General features: G+C 40.0%; 1 protein-coding gene across 22 annotated transcripts in view; it reads left to right on the top strand.

The window, feature by feature from the left end:
* OBSCN (obscurin, cytoskeletal calmodulin and titin-interacting RhoGEF) overlaps nucleotides 1–12,702 on the top strand; it is a 187,726-nt gene that overhangs the window by 139,168 nt on the left and 35,856 nt on the right. For 19 of the 22 annotated variants that reach the window (XM_069778342.1, XM_069778336.1, XM_069778334.1 and 16 more), the window contains 6 exons: nucleotides 474–651; nucleotides 2,319–2,432; nucleotides 3,130–3,297; nucleotides 3,573–3,675; nucleotides 4,266–4,395; nucleotides 5,543–5,648. In XM_069778342.1, the coding sequence (XP_069634443.1) occupies nucleotides 474–651; nucleotides 2,319–2,432; nucleotides 3,130–3,297; nucleotides 3,573–3,675; nucleotides 4,266–4,395; nucleotides 5,543–5,648 (799 nt within the window). Of the gene's footprint in view, nucleotides 1–473; nucleotides 652–2,318; nucleotides 2,433–3,129; nucleotides 3,298–3,572; nucleotides 3,676–4,265; nucleotides 4,396–5,542; nucleotides 5,649–11,954; nucleotides 11,998–12,702 lie in introns of all 22 variants that reach the window. The other 3 variants (XR_011323776.1, XM_069778352.1, XM_069778351.1) reach the window with 1 other exon arrangement.

Raw genomic sequence — 12,702 nt, 5'->3', positions numbered from 1 at the left:
ACCGCAGGGGCAGCGTGTCCCACCCTTGGGATACACTTTAATCCCAGATGTTACTTCCCTGAAATGCGATAACTAGTCCCAGGAAAATGTCTGTTTGGCACCCAGAAAGTCAAGTATACTGGGGAAAGGATTGCGAAGTGACCCTGGTTGTTGTTCAGCCAAAGCCACGTTGCCTTGCTCATGCAATCTGAAAAATCTTTAAAAGTGGTGTAAATTATCCATTTTGCTGTTGGAGCATCTGATATAGCTTTAATGGGAATGGCACAACTCATGTCCACCAAAGAGGGCACACACTGGTAGCAGGAGACTTGCTGGTGATTAATAGTTGTTTCCATTTCAAGCCGTGATTGAAGACTGTTCTGGTTCACAAAGGCTGGATCTGAACTGTCCTAAACTCTGGGTTTTTAGCTGTGGGAAATTCAGCCTTAAGAACACAGGATGTGCGTTGACTTTCTTGTCCTCCTGTCGTGCAGCTGAACAACATAGACGTGAACGACCTTGTGGAAGGGGATGACCGGGCGTTTGAGATCTGGCACGAACGGGAGGACTTGGTCCGCAAGTACCTCCTTCAGGCACGTACAGTAAATATCAAGAACTCCTGGGTGAAGGAGATCTGTGGCATACAGCAGCGGATCAGCGAGCCCGTCTGGAGTGAGTATGGCCTGAGATAGCCCAGACCTCTTAGTTTTTTGTTGGGTGGTCTCTCTGATTCAAGAAGGAGATTAGCAAAAGAAGGAGAGAAACCATCTAGGGTCATTTGCCACCTCTTAAACTGAACTAGGGTTAGAGGTTTTTCCTTTAATCACATCACAGACTTCTGTAAATAACAGCGCACGTGACTTGACAGCGTGCAATAAGCTTTAACCGGAATAATTATAGCAGTGTTAGGTCCTCCACTTGAGCTGGGGAAGGTATCTTTACCAGGATGGGACAGTGGTGTTTGACTCTCTCCATTTACCATCAAGGGAGCCAAGACTGTATATCACTGAAATGATTAAGTTTACATGACAGAGGTCCCACAGGACCTGTAGAGGTTTTTAGGCAATAGCAGAGCAGATGAGTAACTTTCTAATTACTCTTCAATGTCCGTAACCCAAGTGTGGAAAACACAGGCTGATGAGCTGAGAAGAGCTGGCTATCCCTGGCCGTTTCAACTGATGTGGGTTGCCTCTGATGGAGGATCAGAGTCAGAGACTGAAGTGGTTGCTCAGTTCCCTGTCTTCATATTCATACATTCTTGTCAATAAGCAGAGGACGTTATTTTCCAGCAAAATAGCCCAGAAAATGTGTGTGACTGGAGAAGAGAAACACGTTACTGAAACTTCTAAAACACAAATTGCAGAGTTGGCACTAGAGATGCCTTTGATCTGGCAGGGATTGCAGAAGGGGAGATGACCACAGGATTTGGTGACAAAGGCCCTGGCCCACTGCATGAAGAGCATCAGACTCCAGTGGGAAAACCAGTCTCAGGACCTGACCCAGAGTCCTGCTGATACCAGTATAAAGCCCCTTGTGACTTTGTTGGGTACCAAATCCTCCACTCGACTTCTGGCTTACATTGCTGTATCTGCGCACGTGGGTTTGCTTTGGATTTTTATCTTGTCATTCAGGCTGCTTCATCCTCACCGACATTTGAGATTCCATCAATTTTCTATCCACAAAATTTATCAGCAGGGTTATTATATCTTTATTGTCCAGGTATAAGCTAGAAATGGTGTTCTTCATAGCATAAGGAAATTTGGCATCTTAAAATGCCAGAACAGAGTTGGGTTTAGTGTATATACACTGAAAACAAGTCTGGGCATTTTATTTTTGTGCTTTTAGTGAGGTGTTCTAATGAGGAAGACTATCAGAATAATTTTGCGTAGTTTCATATGGTAGTAATAAGTTAAAAAAAAGTCCCTTAACAAAGCATAGATTTTATTGTATGGAGACCAACAGAATACTATTTTGGATATCAAGGGTGCATTTTAATTGGGGAATTATCTAACTGTAGCAGCTGTGTTGTGTCTGAATAATGGATGTACTTATTAAAATCATGGCTGAAAATACTTCCAGATCAGAAACAAATCCCATTTTTTTATGGCCCATCTTTATAGCCAACAACAGACATTTGACAGACTGAATTTAGTCTCAGATAAGCAAGGACAGCATGACACCTGGAAAGTCATTAGCTGCTAAAATTTTCTGTTCAGCTTCCCATTCTGAACCTCACAGATTTGCAAAAATTATAGCTATTCCTATCTTACTTTGCAGCAGCCACCCTATGGACAGACCCCCCCCCCCTCCAAACTAACATGCTTATTCTGACGTTTCAGTACCTCCAGACTTTGAGGAAGAACTGGCAGAGTGTACAGCTGAGCTGGGAGAGACAGTCAAGCTGGCTTGCAAAGTCACAGGAGCTCCCAAGCCATCTGTCAGCTGGTACAAAGGTATGAGCGGCAAGCCATGAAGTACATCTTCCAAATTTGTTCTTTGTCTATATTGCTTTGGTTAGTGGGTAATCTAAAAGCTGACCACCTAGAGATACCCAAGTCTAGTCTTAAAGTTAGCTACTAAGCAACCCAGGTAACTTAGATCTTCCTATGAGCTAATATACCCTTCTTTTTCAGGTTTGCCTATTAGCCCTTATGAAGCCACATCTTGTGGTAGTTAGACAACTTCTAGTAAATGAACAACTTGTTTGAACTAGCTCAGATGTTTCCATGTCATAGCACAGGCAGCTGTGTGGACATATTCTTTTCCCCAGCATTACCATATTGCAGAGTAAACAGCTTTGCTGTAAGTTCACACCTTGTAAAGATCTGTTCTGCATGTTTACAGTCACTTTGGAGGTGTTCCTGTGGCTAGCAAATCAGAGCTATAACAGCACAGAGCACACTCTGGGAGAATTTCAAATTAAATGAAGATTGATGATGTATGAGGTCCCTCAGCAGTGCTTTGCCCAGGGGATGTTTTGTAGAGAGTTGGACGAAGATGAAGAACTCATTCCTCAACTATCAACATCAGCTGCAAAAAAGCAAATAAAGCTCTCAGTCCTCTCAAGCAGAAAAGCTGGATGAAATTCCCAAGGAGAAAACATAATTGATACTAAGCTATTTAATTTTTTTTTCCCCCTTCGTCTTTCAGATGGAAAGCCTGTGGAGGTGGATCCCCATCACATTATAATAGAAGATCCCGATGGTTCTTGCACATTGATCTTGGACAACCTAACGGGTGTTGACTCAGGACAGTACATGTGCTTTGCTTCCAGTCCTGCTGGAAACGCCAGTACCTTAGGAAAGATCCTTGTTCAAGGTAAAGTTCTGCACAGATGCATCGTTTTAAAGGGGACTGCTATGTAATAGCTTAAACATAAATATTAAGACATCCTAGAAGTTCTGTATAACATCTACTGGGTAATACTTTAAAAAAGTTATTTGATGTACAGGTGCAGTCAGTTGTTCTTAGGTGAAAAAATTTGATCTTTAGTGTCTTGTGTGAAGACATCATAAGAATTATCTGGTCAGGGGCACAACCTTTGTATCTGATCATATTTTCAGCTACTAGCTACATTTATCTTTGCTTTGCAGTGCCACCACGGTTTGTGAACAAGGTTAGAAATGCTTATTTTGTCGAGGGTGAAGATGCTCAGTTTACCTGTACTATTGAAGGAGCACCTAGGCCTCAAATCAGGTCAGTTCTTCAAGTCACGCTAGGACAAATCCTGTTTTGCTATTTTGCATTGTCAGAAGAGTGTCCTGCCCTTTCTTTCAAGGTTATTACCCTTTCTTCTCTGTGTCTTCCACCTTAACCCCATCCCAATGCTGGCTTTTCCCAATCCCAACATTCCTGAGATTCTCAGCAATTTATTCTAGCTAACATCTGAAAAGAAATACCTACGGATAATACCTGCTATAGGACTGTATCAGATCTAATGCCCTGACAACACTCTATCATTCCTTTATCCTCCCTGCCTTACACCTGAATTTATTTCATCAGCAACCAGCCTGAGGTATTCAGACAAAAACTCATCATAGCTTCACATGATTAGAAGCCCTTTTGCCTATATGAGAATTTCTGAGAAGAATCTCATAAACCTGTGCAGTTTAGTATCCACGTGTGATCTGCCAACCTGTAGACCCATCTTCCAGGATCCAAACTTTTGTCGAATGGTTAACTCTTGGGTTGTTTGCCCACTGGTCTGACAGATGGATCAGTGAGCTGGGGACTTCTTGACACTGCATATTTTTTCCTGGCTTATACTCAGTGTTTTCCACATGCAGATGGTACAAAGATGGTGTACTGTTGAAGAACACAAGTAAATACCAGACTTTCAGTGAACCACGGAGTGGCATAATAGTCCTGGTGGTGAAGAACCCTTCCAATGAAGATATGGGACACTATGAATGTGAGGTAAGTTCGGAGAGTTTTAAAGATCTGCTCTCTGACATGACATAGGTAGGAGAATTCATTTTACTGGGAGAGACACCTTGCATGAGAACAGTGGCTGAGTAATTGCTGCTGCCTGCCACATAAAAAAAGTTTATATAAAGTCAGGTTCTCCTGAACTAGATCTGGATTGTGAACATCCAAAAGATTCAGAATATTCCGATCTGAGGGTTTGGTGGTTCAAATAATAACTGAGTGAGCTTGTTCTGTAGCTTAAATTCAGATCTGGATCTCTAGAAGTACCTCTTACAAAGTTTAGGACCACTATGACATGACATTTTGTTTCTGGACCGTGTTTAAATTAGGACAGATTCATGCTGCTACAAAGAAACCATCCAAAGCCAAAAGAAAGAAATTAAATCTAAATGGAAGTGTAAACCACAGAAATTCCTGTTTATTTAACAAGCACGCATACGTGGAAGTATCTAATAAATTAAAATAAATGTGCTGTAAAATACTCTCTAAAAATTAGTCATAGTCTATGCATTCGTTGTAATAAAATAGTTATAAGCTGTCAGGGCTCAGCAATAAAAACCAGTTGACCTCGATTTAGGAAATTAGCATGGGTCAGCTGACCCATGGCCAACGGCTCAGCTCACAGCAACTTCACAGTTATTCCACAGAAATTTGTAGGAAGTTTGATATAATTTAAAGACTTCTAGTAGAATTTTAGCAAAATCACATTACCTTGCACTTGCCATTAGCTAAGATCCCAAGGTCCAGTATTCCCTTGGCTAAGACCCAGTCGATTAATGGATGATAAACAAAAAAACCTTCTTTACTACTTAAATGACATACAGCAGGAATCTGTGCCTGTTGGTAGAGACAGAGCTACCTCAGGACCAAGGCACAGACTGCAGAGCAAAGTGCAAATTAACTAAGTGAGCTGATGTGCCGTAACTTGTCTGTGCGAGCCACTTGTGGTAAAGCATTTTCACGAACTCCACTGAGCAGCAATGTGTTCGTTCAAACTCTAGCTCTGCTTTGGGGTCACAGCTTTGCCCACTTCTGTTGTCATGTAAATTGCAACGAATTTGTAATGTAGTATAGGAAGATTTTTATTATACAAAAACATCCTGCGTTTCATTTGGTACTGCATGATTCTCTTTAGCTGGTGAACAGATTAGGGTCTGCAAAAAGTGGAGCAGAACTTTACCATCACAGTGCTGCAGCCCTGACCCAGGAGAGGAGAGGAGACCAAGCCATTACCATAGAAGGTATGATCCTTGACCAGCTCTGTGAGTATGTCAGTGAATTACTCTAAAACCATCTCACTGAGGATCAAATACATTTGCCATCTTATCCATATTGATTGTCGGTGTACATATATCTGTATGTCTGTTGAGATGTGCATGGGTATACTGCAGCTCAGCTCTATACCCATCACCATCTGTTGATTTCCAAACCTGGAAAATCAACTTCATCATATAATGCTCATAAATGCATTATATGAAAAAGGAGGAGCAAATGAAGGGTATGTCACACCACCACTAGTGCAAGAAAAATATTCTTATTCCTGTTTGAATATGTGAAAATGTGTGTCAGCCTGGCAGAATGAGTTACGTGCTGCTGAGAAAAAAAAGGGGCCAGTAAGTAAAGCTGCAGGCATATTGTGATCGTTTCTGAAATACCACTGAAGACCATCCGGAACGACTGAGAAAGCAGAACTGACAGCAGCATATCCTGAGCAATGTTAGTTCATCCATTATCTAGGACTGTTCAGGCATTACACACCACATAGTCATAGAGTCTACTCCTTTTTTAATGCGTGTTTCACCTGGACTGGTAGGGTGACAGCAACTGATTTTACACCCATCCAACACCACATCTCTTTCTTAACACCTTTAGGCTGTGACTGCCTAAAGTTACCATCTTATCAAAGGGATTTCCACGAGCAGTGTGTTAGACATGCTTGCTGTATAAACCCATCAGAACTGCATTTAAATCAGTGGCTACATCTGAGTAAGGAACATCTCATGGCATAGGAAATTGGTTCTTCGTACATCTTGGAAGTGTCCTCGGCTGGCTGAGCATGGGCCAGCCAGTGCGGTCTCTCTCAAACAGTTCCCAGCAGCAGTTCAGGAGATAATATAGCCAAGGGATGATCTATAATAGATAACTTACTGGTTTGGAGGGTAAGAGAGAGGACTAGGATAGGCACAGGCCATTCCATGCCAGCAAACCTTGGCGTCAGAGAGCTGTCCCAGATGTGGTTAGTGGAGACATGGCCAACAAAAGCCAGAGGTTTCCCAACAGCTGTAGAACCTTCTTTCTTCACCTTCAGTGTTTTCACATTGTCTTGTGATAATAACAGGGGTGCAGGTGTGGTTTTGACAGGGAATAATTGTTATTATCAACATTCACTAAGAGCCATCAAATACGAAGGCATTCTGACTCAAGAAGCTGCTGAGCAGCAAATGACTGGAAAAATATTCAGGGAAAATGGTACTCTGCTCATATTTTTTTCATTATTTTCTATAGGCCTTTGCTGTTGGCCCTGTCTGAGACAGGGTCCTGGCCTGGATGCATCTTTGGGCCAGCCCCCTGTAGACACTAATGCTGTATTCTTAGATTAAGAGGATACGGACACAATAGGATATTAAGATTAGTATTCTGATCTATGTACTTGCTTGTCTTTATTTTATGCTTGTTTTCCTTCTAGTCCTTTCCCAGAGTGCCATCAAATCATTCCAAAATGTTACAGGGAGAATGGTGTTAGCATAGCAACACTATAATTGTTTCAGCAGAATAAAACTTGAAGTACTTGAATGGTTTGTCCTTGCTACACCCTAAAGAGAGAAAAATAAGTTGTATGCAGGATGTAGAGGAACACAAACAAATCAGTTAGGGTTGCATATCTTGATGAAGTTTCCTTGTACCAACACAGAATGTGTTATAAAAACAAACAAGGGTTGTAAAACAGTGTTAGGAGCATTGTTCAGCTCTTGGGGTTGCAAAAGTATCTCTTCAGCCCCAAATTACTCATCTGCTGTTATTCCTGCAGTCATAAACAAAAAATTTTGTGAGCTTGGTTGAAGAAATATAATTGGACTTTGCCTGGAAGCTTCAGAAATGTTATGAAATAGGTTTTGGTCTGTGATGTGCAATTGCTTGAACTTGGTAATAGGGAAGGAAATGGATCCCTGAGTCACCTCCAGGGAGAAGCAGAGGGAGAGCTGCTTCAGGTCAATGGAGCAAAGAGCAGGCTTATCAATGGAGCAAGAGGATTGTTCTGAGCAGAATCGCATCAGGGGTGCATTTGGCATAATGCACTTGACCGTGGAGGGAATTCGTTGCTTTCTTGAGAATCAATAACCAGCCTTGATCTACCTATGGAAAAATCAGGTTCATCTGGCAAAGAACTGGAGGACGGATGGATCTCATGAAGGCTTTCTCTTTCCATCCTTACAATCCTTTCTATTTGTGAAAATGGGATTATTTGTAACTTCACCAGGAGGACAACATTACTGCTGTGTGGTACTATTACAACAGAAAATATACGCTGTGTCTGTTTCCTAGTTCACCTGCACAGTGGGTCTAAGTTTTACCTGATTTATCGTTGGTTCTGCGAAATGACTATTGTCAGAGTCTCCTGAGGCACCCAAGGGGCTTTAGTTGCAACTATTTTATTTTTTATCCTCCTGCCTTTATGTACTGTTTATTATACTGAACCAAACCTACCGTCACAATTTGGGATACCATTAGTACGGTGGTTTACGAGCCCTGACCTGCAGTCAGTGATGGTCCACAGTCCAACACCATGGGTCTCAAAACCAAACGTTTTGTCACTCGGTTTAAATTCACACTGTAGGAATTTGAAGAACCATTGGAAGGACCAAATCCAAAAAGGATGGAAACCACTGGACTAAGGGGTCCCCTTGTGAGCAGCCGCAGCTTGGGCTGCAAGCCTGAAACGCTGAGATCTGCCTTCAGCTACACCCAGTCGCTGCACTGAAGTCAATGGAGAGTTGCTTTCAAAATCCTTTTTCTGTGGATATTGGAAGAATTTTAGACACTTTTCAAAAGGCATAACTGAAAGAAGATCCTTCTCTTTGACTTCAAGTTGACTGTCTGCTTTGCACCTTGCTGCTTAACCTACACACAGCAGATCTGGGCTGATGTGCTGTAGCATCCCTTTTTAACATGTTACTATTGTGATTCATTCATCCCAGGCTCACTAACTTTTTTTTTTTTTTTTTTTTTTTTTTTTGTCCAGAAAAACAAAGCCCAGTGTTTTTGAAAGGTGTTGCATCTTTGTATGGGTGGGCAGGTCCAGGATGTAGAATGAGACAGTCAATAGCAGAGGAAGGAGTCAGCTGCACAAGTGGAGATAAGCAAAACCATAAAACCACCCAGCACAGTTACAAACAGGCAACAGGAATCTCTTCAGAATTTTGCCCTAGATCTCACGCAGAGCTTTGGGCAAGTTATTTAGTTGCCTTGTTTGGTAATATCCAACCTGCAGGGAAAAGCTAAATATTCTGAGGCTCTCAAATGGAAGATTGCTTTAAAACACAGAGGAGCATTAGATGTCTTAGTGCTACCCTTTTATTGAAGAAATAGGGCATAGGATTTTTTTCCCCGACCTTTTTGAAGTTCCCTGGTTAGGCTGATGATTAGGATATTTCTCTTGTTATTTTTATTCTGTTGTCACCATCAGTTAGTCTCATTTGGGGGCTGGCGACAGGGGTTTCGGTGCAAATTCAAGAGCACAATCTGCCTTTACAACCATCTCAGTCTCTGCAGGAGCGGAGCCTTTCTTTTTTTTAGAGAGGTGCAGAACACTTACGTTTCATTCACACGATTTAGGAAACTGTGTTATGTCCATGAATTGCTCATTTTAAGATTAGCTTTAGCAGTTCATGCCAGATTTCTGCATTCCCTGTTGCAGAATAATCTCTGAAGCGTAGCAGAAGAAGGGTGAAAGCAGAGTAGTGCTCCTGTGGTTTATGCCAGTGGCGTGTACTGTGCAGGAAAAATAGGTTTATGCTTCCGTGAGTGGAGAAAGCAGCCACAGAGTTTGTAAGAAAGGCCATAAACCACCTTTCATCCATTCAGAGCAACAGGAACTGACTTATCATAAATGTTTCATCACTTGTAAGTCAATGATTTAACGTATTAACCAAAGAGGAGTCTAGTCCTATAGAAGCACTGGCTGATCCTAATGCTTACAGCTTTTAACCTGCTTATCAGGGGCTCCTGCTTTGCAAAGCTGTTTTCCTAAAATGCTATTGAACAAGTTGAAATGATAAATCTGGTGCTAAAACGGATGCAGAATATTTTCCTCTCGGGAAAAAAAAAAACCAAACCCACACACAACGAAACCCAAATTCTCTCATCCTACTTTCATGTGGTTCTATCCTTCATATAAGATTGTTTCAATCCTCCCTCACACCTTGGATAGCACATATAAAATTCATCCGTCACGCACAGTCATCAGGACCCATGTACTATACGCCATTTACAGCTTTCTCATCCCAGGCCTGCTGAACTTTTGAATACTGAATCCCTTTGACATCTGCTACATATAGAAATATTGCAGTGGTGTCATTTGGGAGGACTGCAAGAACAGACATTAATAGAGTAATCATTAAAGAGACTTCTTCTTACAGACTTTGGGGGATTTCATTAAATACTTATTTAATTATCATATAAATACAGTTGTTAAAATAACTGTATAAAACATCTATGTTTAGGTGTGTAATCAAATTAACTCCTATTTACATCAGAACTGATACTCTTGCTGTTTATGGATTAATCTCTTTATATTATTTAATGAGATTTTCTAAAAGTTATGTAAAAATTGCACAATATTGATTTAAGGGTTTAAAAATTCAGTGAAAATTTCCAACCTGGGTGCAGTAAATTGCTCAATCACTCAGTTCATCTTCTGTCATTGTATAATTATCAGTCCACCATTTAAAAAAAGGTTTTGAATTATTTAAAAAATATTAACTAAGGATAGGTAAATGGTTATATTGTAATTGTGTTCAGAGGTAAACATTTGAAAGGAATTTTTCCCTTTACTTACCCAGTAAGCTATAAACTCTAATTTCCAAACAGATTTTGTTTAAACCCACCTAATTCTGCAGTAACTCCTTTGACTCTATTGGAAATTATTCCAGATTTTTACATGCATAAATGAGACAAGGCTCTGCAAAGAAAACATAGAGCTCTAGGTCAGATATCAACATCTGCACAAACTTCTTTTTCATTATGGTGGGATTTGTTGTTTTACCTAGCGGCAGAAGAGGGCCCTTGGAAATTAAGTGGAAGGAAAATTAGGTTAAACTATTCCATCTAATATTGTAAATGTATTTTTAATTTTCAGTCAGTGCAGTTTTGGGACAGTATTGAAAACATCAGCACTAATCATAAGTTATTTAACAAATAATACAGGCGCGACAAGTTCCCTGGGCAAGAACTGTTTGTGATTTTACAGATATATTTCGAAGTTGCAGTTCACTTTCAATTATACCACCTGAAAATTACCAGAGCTTATTTATTATAGGCTGGCTGGAAGATTGCAAACCAATTGCTGGACAAATTACTTTGAGATTAAATTAAGGCCTTTTTAGAAACTTTACTAGTTTATTAAATAAAAAGTGGGGCTTGCTCTTGTTTTTTTCCTAGATCTCAAACAGGTTCAGCAGTTCAGAGTGTGTTCAAAACAGTCCGGTTCAAACAGTGTCTTAATTTTATTCCAGCAGATAGGATGGGAACCTGCTGAAAACCTCTATTAGCTCTTCAAAGGGTATCTTTCTTATTTTAAAAAATGTCAATTTTAAGAAATATTTGCAAAATCATTAAACCATTACTTTTCTTTTGATCTTGATATGCATCAACAACTTCTAGCTTGTTATGGGACAAGGGTCAGGAAAAATTGCAATTATAGCAAAAAAGAGATGGAGTAAGCATAAGTGTATTAGAGGGCTCTCCTGGGTTTCCTAGGGGGGATTTTTAATGCTGATTTTCTGTACTGATGATAATGATTTTAGTTTCATTGTTATCAGCTTGGATTTTGCATCTAGTCCACAAAAGCTTGGAAACTGTTTAGTGTTTGGGGAAACTCTTTTTCTAGTAAGTGAAACCATAGTTTAAAGAATTTCAGCTCTCCAGGATCTTCCAGATCTAGGCATTTTCAGGTTTCTCACACCATCACTAGCTTATTATAGGGGAGAAAATTTTTTTTTTAAAAAAAAGACCTTGTTTTCTAGCTTTGACCTGCCAAACAAAAATGTCAGAATCTCATGGTAGAATAAACAGATTTTGCACTATTGTTCTCCACAAGATATTTTATTTCAAAGCTAAATCATTCACTGTTCAGAGAGCACTCTGAATTCTCATTCTTGGTCAGAAACACTAAAGATGTTGCTGGAAATAACCACAGAAAGCATGGATGGGATGGTACAGTTGGTTTTTTTTCACTCCAGTTTATTTTGATTAACTGAGCAAAGTTAATTTAATCATTTCAGCTTTTGCCTTTCTTTAACCCCATGCTGTTCATACTGTTTTCTTTGTAGTCACTGAACAAGAGACTAAAGTGCCCAAGAAAACCATCATCATGTAAGTGCTGATTTTTTTTTTTTGGTAACATTTGTGTTTTGCCTTGCTGCCTATGCATGATCCAATAACAAGCTTGTGTTTATTGGCCATGCAAGTGTGTTCATTCCCATTCCACCAGATCTCATGGTATTCTGTGCTATGCAAAGTGACCACCTGAAGAATATCTTACTATCCCTTTTAAAAAAATAGCAGCACTGGTGTTAGACACAGCCTGGGTCAGGTTTTTTATGATATTACATGTGTGAAAAAAATCCACTGAATACTGCTAGAGTTGCACAAGAGTTGAAGAAGGTAGAGTCTGACTCTTAATGTTGAAAAGAAACCAGCTTTGAGAACTGGCTACTTGAAAAAATGTACAAATTTTAAAAATATCTCATAGCTTACAGTGATTTCTTCTGGCTTTCTATTTTAAATTCTTCAGGAGAGCCTTTTATGATGAAGCAGAAGGAAGATGCACATTTTTATCCCCTTCTGTCTCTACATTTCTAATACGAAATTTTGTCCTGCTAATGACTTGGTCTTTTTGGATACTTTGAGCCTGGTTTATACTGGGTGCCTATAACATATAAAGATTAATTGCAGCAAAAAGCGGTACTTTCTCAGTCATGTGTAGACCAGAAGCTCATCAGCCATTAAAACCTTAATGTATCTTCTTGGTTTTAAGTATCATAAACAAATACATAATAAAATTGTTTCATGTGCTGG

The sequence above is a fragment of the Haliaeetus albicilla genome, chromosome 2 (assembly GCF_947461875.1).
Source record: "Haliaeetus albicilla chromosome 2, bHalAlb1.1, whole genome shotgun sequence".
NCBI lineage: Eukaryota > Metazoa > Chordata > Aves > Accipitriformes > Accipitridae > Haliaeetus > Haliaeetus albicilla.
The sequence above is the reverse complement of the archived record's forward strand: the minus strand, read 5'-3'. Positions and strand labels throughout refer to the sequence as shown.